At 57.3% G+C, this 6,302-nt stretch overlaps 1 protein-coding gene across 1 annotated transcript in view; it reads right to left on the bottom strand.

Annotated features, from left to right (window-relative positions):
- Positions 1–1,708: 1,708 nt before the first annotated feature.
- SLC6A11 (solute carrier family 6 (neurotransmitter transporter), member 11) overlaps positions 1,709–6,302 on the bottom strand; it is a 125,174-nt gene continuing 120,580 nt past the window's right edge. The window contains exon 15 of the mRNA XM_010862513.1: positions 1,709–4,116. Within this exon, the coding sequence (XP_010860815.1) occupies positions 3,964–4,116 (153 nt within the window). The 3' untranslated portion in view covers positions 1,709–3,963. The remainder of the gene's footprint in view (positions 4,117–6,302) is intronic.

Below are 6,302 nucleotides of genomic sequence, written 5' to 3'. Positions count from 1 at the left end.
GGCCAGCATGGTGTCCAGCACCAGGAGGTCTTCACTGCCTGCTCACTGCCTGTCCCAAGCGCCCCCTTCTCAGGCTAGCTGAGCACTTGCTCGCAGAAGCCCCCGCTCCTGGAAGCACATGCTCTGTGTGAGGACCTGCACTGATGCCGGCGTTACCCAAACCCCTCACTCCGAGACACGGGAGGGACCACTGCACAGGAGCTGAGTGGGTTTAAGAGCCAACCAGTGCTGGTGGGGGAGGGACTCTGCTCTTCACCATGTTTCCCCAAAGATGTCTTCCTGCCGCTGCCTTTGCTCAGGCTGTTCCCCATCTCAAATGGGCTTCCCTGCCAGCAAGTTCTTTCCATCCCTCACCATGCAACTCCAGTCCCCAGCCCCTGGTTAAGTGCTTGGGCGTGTGGGCCCCGTGCAGACCTGGCAAACGGCGATCCTACTCGGCTCCTCCACTTTCCACGAGGCGTATCTGGTGTCTTTTTTTTTTTTGTAAGTTGTGCAGCATGTGGGATTTTAGTTCCCAGATCAGGAATTGAACCCTCATTCCCTGACTTGGACGCTCAGAGTCTTAACCACTGGACCACCAGGGAAGGCCCTGGTGTCATTTTTGGGGGGGGAGCAGATTATTTACAGTTTCTGAACATTAGTTCCTTGTATTAAGCAACGAGATGAATAAATCTTACCTGTTAGGTTTGTTGTGGGGCTCAGACAAGGTAATGCCGGCGTGACCCCTGGAACATAGTGGGTGCTCAATAAACTGTCCTGCTCCTGCCCCTGGCAATCCCTGAGTGCTCGTCCCTGGCACACTCTGCCCTGCAGGCTCTCGTGCGGGGTGGCTCTGACAGTCCACCTAGCCTGACGCTGAGGGTGGCGCCTATGTGGCTCCACCCAGTCGCCTTCATGAAGTGGACCTTATTCTAAAGTGAGAGAGAGAAGGCCAGGAGTTGGCAACAGAGTCTGACTCGGCTCTCTACGGGGTCAGGAGGTGCCCAGGCCAAGAGCTCGCTTGAGTTTTCACAGCTTGAGAGGGTGCCAGGAGCTGAGTACGAGACAGGAGGGTAGAGGACTTCTGGGGGAACCCTGAGCCAGTTATGTTTCCTCTCTGGGTCATATTTTCTTCACCACTCTACTGACGGCCAAGCCAAGGCCCAGACAAGTGGGTAGCCTTGCCCAGGGCCACACTGCGGAGCTCAACTGGTTGGAGAAGACCAGCCAAGGCAAAGAGCTTCTCCCTCTACACGCCCACAGTCTGGAGCGGCACAGACACCGTTCCACGTGACTAGGAAGGGCAGAAGCACTCAGACAAAGGGCTCTTCCACTTGTCTCAGTACCCCTAGTCCTGGGTCCACGCAGGGAACATGTGGAGTGCTCGATAGAACCCACCGAACACCAAACCCAACCCCATTTTCCAAAATTTGCAGCTCTCAGCCAACCTGGGGGCAGGAATAAACAAAGTGGGGTTGTGGCTAGATTAGAAAGACAACTCTTGTAAAGCACTTAGCAGACAGTAGCCATTCATTGTACGGTGATCACATGAAAGGCAGTGTGGGCTTCTGAAACAGCCCTGGGTGTTTCTAACTGATAACCCCCTCTGTTGAAACAACCACCCCCAAATATGGAACCCAGACGGTTTCGCAGGAATGTCACAGAAGTCAGAGAACCGGGAGAATCACCCGATGAGTTACAACCACTCCGCCAGGAAGAGCCACAGAGAGTTGGTTCATTTCTTTTAATTTTTAAAAATGAGTAAGCAGACAATCGTGTACCCTTTGAATACCCCATAAAAACGTTCATTATGCAAAACAGTACAACCTTTTTCAGTTTTTAATAATACTGTAAATATCTCAGAAAGGATGTATTGTTTCTAATGAATATCAAAAAGAGTCACCGTGATGACGTTTCGCCTGCCCCCACGTTTCCCTCCCTGCCCCCCGCCCCAAGTTACCCAGATACTAGTAGGAAATTATAAAAAGCGAAGAACAAAAGCCCTCCCTCCGCCCTGGCCCACGAGTCCCGTTAAGTGAGTGAAGTGTTGAGTGCCACACGAGCAGCGCGTCCCCAGCGAGGCAGAGGGGCAGTGCATCGGTGACCACCGTGGGTGGGGAATCGGTAGCAGCAGAAGTGGGGAGACCCCGCCCCAGCCTATTGTGAGAAGAGCCGAGGAGGGCAGACACAGGCAGGGGCTCAGCCAGGGCCCCGATCTTCCTGCATCCATTTCCGGGGTCCACCGGAGCAGACAGGTCAAGGAGATGCCGGGCTGTGTGTGCAAAAGGGGGGCCCTGGAACCAGACACCCCGACCTGCCTGGGTGGTGGCGGCGCTTGGCCTCTCTCTTAGCAAACGCGGGCTTCACACGGGGACCGCTGGGGGCCAAGCAGCTGGGCGTTGGGGTGAATCAGACACGCAGGTTTATTCCAGGAAACTAAATCCTCTATTTGGAGAAGGCTTGCCTTGCCACCGCATAAGACTGGGCACAGAAAGTAGAAGGGTAAAGGATGCACCTTGCCTGTCCCCAGGTAACTCAGGATCCAAGGCAGAGGCTCGACATCAAAGCCCATTAAGGAAAAGAGGGACCAACCAGAGAGGCCCGGAGCAGTGCCAGCTGCTGCCCCAGACCCTGGAGCTGTTCGAGGGAGGGAGGGGATGGGAGCCCAGGGCTCCACACCAGTGAGCTCTGAGGCTCCTCAGCCCTTGGCCAGAGAGGCAGGTGGGCCAGCTCTTGGGGAAAAGGTAGAGGACAAGCCTTGTGAAGATCCCAGGACTCTGCTGGTGGCAGGAATGGTGGGCAGGGACGGGGGTGGTCACAGGAATGCAGGCAAGGGAAGAGGGCAGGGGGACGCCCAGAGGGAGGAGACGAGGTCGGGGGATGAAGAAGGGGCCGAAGGACGAAACCCGACTCCAGGCCCAACCACAGCTCTGACCCAGGAGGCTGGTGGGGGGTCACATGGTGCAGACCCCGCAGGGGCAGTGGTAGGACAGACAGCCACAAGCAGGACAGAGCCCAGGAACCATCAGCCAGGCGCCTCCAGCCAGCCTGCTGAGGAGGAAGGAGAGGCAGAGCCGAGAGCGCGAGCAGATGGCCCGGAGGAGCCCTGCCGTCTGCAGGGCCAAGGACCAGGCTGGTCTCCACGGGAGGGAACCTCTCACAAGCCTCATGGTTTCCAGGATAAACTTGCTTTAAAGAAGGGAGTGACGAGTGGAAAGTCTTCAGAAGAATCCAAGATCAACAGCAGGTCTGCACGCCCAGGAGGCATGCAAAGGATCCCGGGAGAGGTGCGGCCAGGCCAGGCAGAAACCCCCAGAGCTCACCTGACCCAGCTGTCCCCACGGGGGAGACCCAGGAGGGCTGGGAAGAGCCCAGGTCACTCGGTGGGACCAGGGCAGAGGGGGGCCTGCCGCCCAGGAGTCCTGAGTAGGCCGGGACGTTTTCTTCTCTGACACAGCTTCGCTGTCTGCAAACCCACCAGCTCGGGAAGCTGGGGAGGATGGGCAAGGGAGGGGCTTCAGGCGGCTTGGAGACAGACAGACTGGCCTGATGCAGGGCACGGACAGGTCGGTTCAGAGGCTGACGGAGGAGGCAGACGTCGCTCCTACCCGCTCACCCCACAGCCCGAGGATAAAAAATTCCGGTCCTATGGTACGACTTCTTCCTAACCCCAGGGAATGCTGGTTACACCCTCCTCTCATGAGAAGTCCCTGTATAGGGTTATCTCTTCGCATCGTTACTCTCACAGCAGTTGGGGGGATGGGACGAGGAAGGGGCATGACTTGAAACCAGAGTGGGCACGGCCACCTTAAAATTAACTTGTTAATAAATCCTGTGCAAAAAAAAAACAAAACAAAAACAAAACAGAAACGAGCAAGCCTCTACCATTAGGTGAAGTACGCGGTTCAGGTGTTCATTGTACACACGGCGGTGGACGGCAGGGGGCGAGGAGCAGGAGGAGGGACATCGAGGTGGCAGGGGCGCTCAGAAGTGCGTCTCCTTCTCTGTAATTGCCGCAACGGTCCCATCGCCCTTGAGTTTGGCGTCACAGTCATTAACCGCCACCGTCCGTGGGCCTGCCCCAAGCATGCCCCGCATTTTCAGGTCGGCGCTGGGGATCATCAACTTGCGGAATCTCTACACGGTTGGAGAGGAAAAGAGCTGTCTGAGAAGGCTGTTGGAGTCCCTGGGGGGCCCTGCCTCAGCGCCTCCCAACTGCACGGCGGACACCTTGGGGGGCAGGGGGGCATGGAAACGGCAGGCCAGGCTTGGAGTTCTGCCCTGGGCGATGTGTTGACCTGGAGATCTATTTCCTGCCCCCACCCCGGGACATGGGGACCACAGGGTACCAGCACTGGGTGACGAAGGAGATGATGAGCAGAGTTGACTGCCCTGTACCTGGCCCACTGCAGGTGACCAGGACGCAGGAGCTGTACCCAGGCCTCATCCTTCCTTCCTGGGCAGACTGAGGCTGGGGTCTGAGTCCCTGCTTGGCCTCGCTGCGTGTGGGGCCAGTCACCTAACATCACTGAGCCGCGCTGTCCCACCTGTGAGATGGGCCAGCTGTTCCTCCTGGGGACTCTGCTGTGAGGGTGAGCTACAGCACCTCCAGGGCCGTTTATACAGTGGTCTCTGCATAAATGGCAGAGAAGGCAATGGCACCCCACTCCAGCACTCTTGCCTGGAAAATACCATGGATGGAGGAGCCTGGTGGGCCGCAGTCCATGGGGTCGCTAAGAATCCGACACGACTGAGCGACTTCACTTTCACTTTTCACTTTCATGCATTGGCGAAGGAAATGGCAACCCACTCCAGTGTTCTTGCCTGGAGAATCCCAGGGGCAGCCTCATGGGCTGCTGTCTATGGGGTCACACAGAGTCGGACACGACTGAAGCGACTTAGCAGCTGCATAAATGGGTATGTTTCCCATAGAAGGCCGTCATCATGTCCATCATCCCCGTGGAGGGAACAGGAGGTGTGTGTCTGAAGATGGAAACGTTCTCGCTAAGGCCCCAACCCCGCAGAGTGGCCGGCAGTGTGCTGGGCAGACAGGGTGGCCATCATCCACTCTACCCCTGACACGTGCTCCTGCCTCTTGATCCTGCCTGGCACCCTCCCCCCCAACCTCAGCCTCATGTGCACCTCCAGAAGACGTCAGGCCAGGATTTGGGAGGTCGTTCCTGGGGCCTTTCCCCAGGAAGGCTGGAAGGACTTTGGGGTGCTGGTTTCTTACGATCAAGGGTCTGTCTTCATGTTCAGATTCTGCCATGCCTAATAGGCTGGGCTTATTCTGCCCAAGAGGGATTAACCGGCAGGATGCCCCTCTTCCCTCCATAATACCATCATGCGGAGCATCTCCTAGGTGCCAGGCAAGGCGCTAGGATCTTGACACAGGACAGGAGCTGGGAGCATAGGCTTTGGAGCCAGGTCCAGCCGGGCTGGACTCCCAGTTCCACCGCTTCACTGAGGCAAGAACTTAACCCCCTGCATCTCAGTCTCTCATCTGTCAAAGAGGTTCACAGTGGCACCTGCCTCGAGTGTCATTCTCCTGAGGTGTCCTCAGATTTGTTGACCTGTGCATGGCTCTTAGCACAGACTACCCACCCTCATAGCAACTCTCTGACCCCCATCTTTCCTTCCAGATCCTTCTCATCAGCTGGCAGAAACTTCTGGAAATGCATGCATGTGTGCTAAGTGTCTTCAGTCATGTCTGACTCTTGACACCCTATGGACTTGTAGCCCGCCAAGCTCCTCTGTCCATAGGATTCTCCCAGGCAAGAAAACTGGAATGGGTTGCCATTTCCCTTTCCAGGGGATCTTCCCAACCCAGGAATAGAACCTGCATCACTTACATTTCCTGCACTGGCAGGCAGGTTCTTTACCACTAGCGCCACCTGGGAAGCCCCTCTGGAAATGGAGGGATGTGAACTCGCTGGCAGGGGTCAGCCAGGGCCACGGTATTTGGGCTCCAGGGCAGCTCTCCTCTGCACACGCCTGGTCCCAAGTCAGAATCAACAACTGCCCTTGCCCTACATTCCCTGCAGGAGTGGAGGACCTGGCCTTGCTCTGGGGGCAGGAGCAGGCTGGAGAAAGGGACCTTCCCTCTTGGCTTGCTCCCCCTGGCTGGGTGCTGGCTCTTCTCTGGGTGGACAGGAAGGCTGGCTGGAGCTGACTCTGGGCTGGCACTCGCCTTGGGGGGCATCGCCACACAGGCCGCACATCTGTGAGACACAGCTCAGCCCCGAACCCCGGGGTGCTGCACTGGGGCTGGAACCAGGTAAGGGGTATGGGGCACGAAGGCACAGCCTCAGGGCACCTGCTCC

Source organism: Bison bison, unplaced genomic scaffold, assembly GCF_000754665.1.
Source record: "Bison bison bison isolate TAMUID 2011002044 unplaced genomic scaffold, Bison_UMD1.0 scf7180017864482, whole genome shotgun sequence".
NCBI classification, from domain to species: Eukaryota; Metazoa; Chordata; class Mammalia; order Artiodactyla; family Bovidae; genus Bison; species Bison bison.
This window is presented reverse-complemented; position numbering and strand designations above follow the sequence as displayed.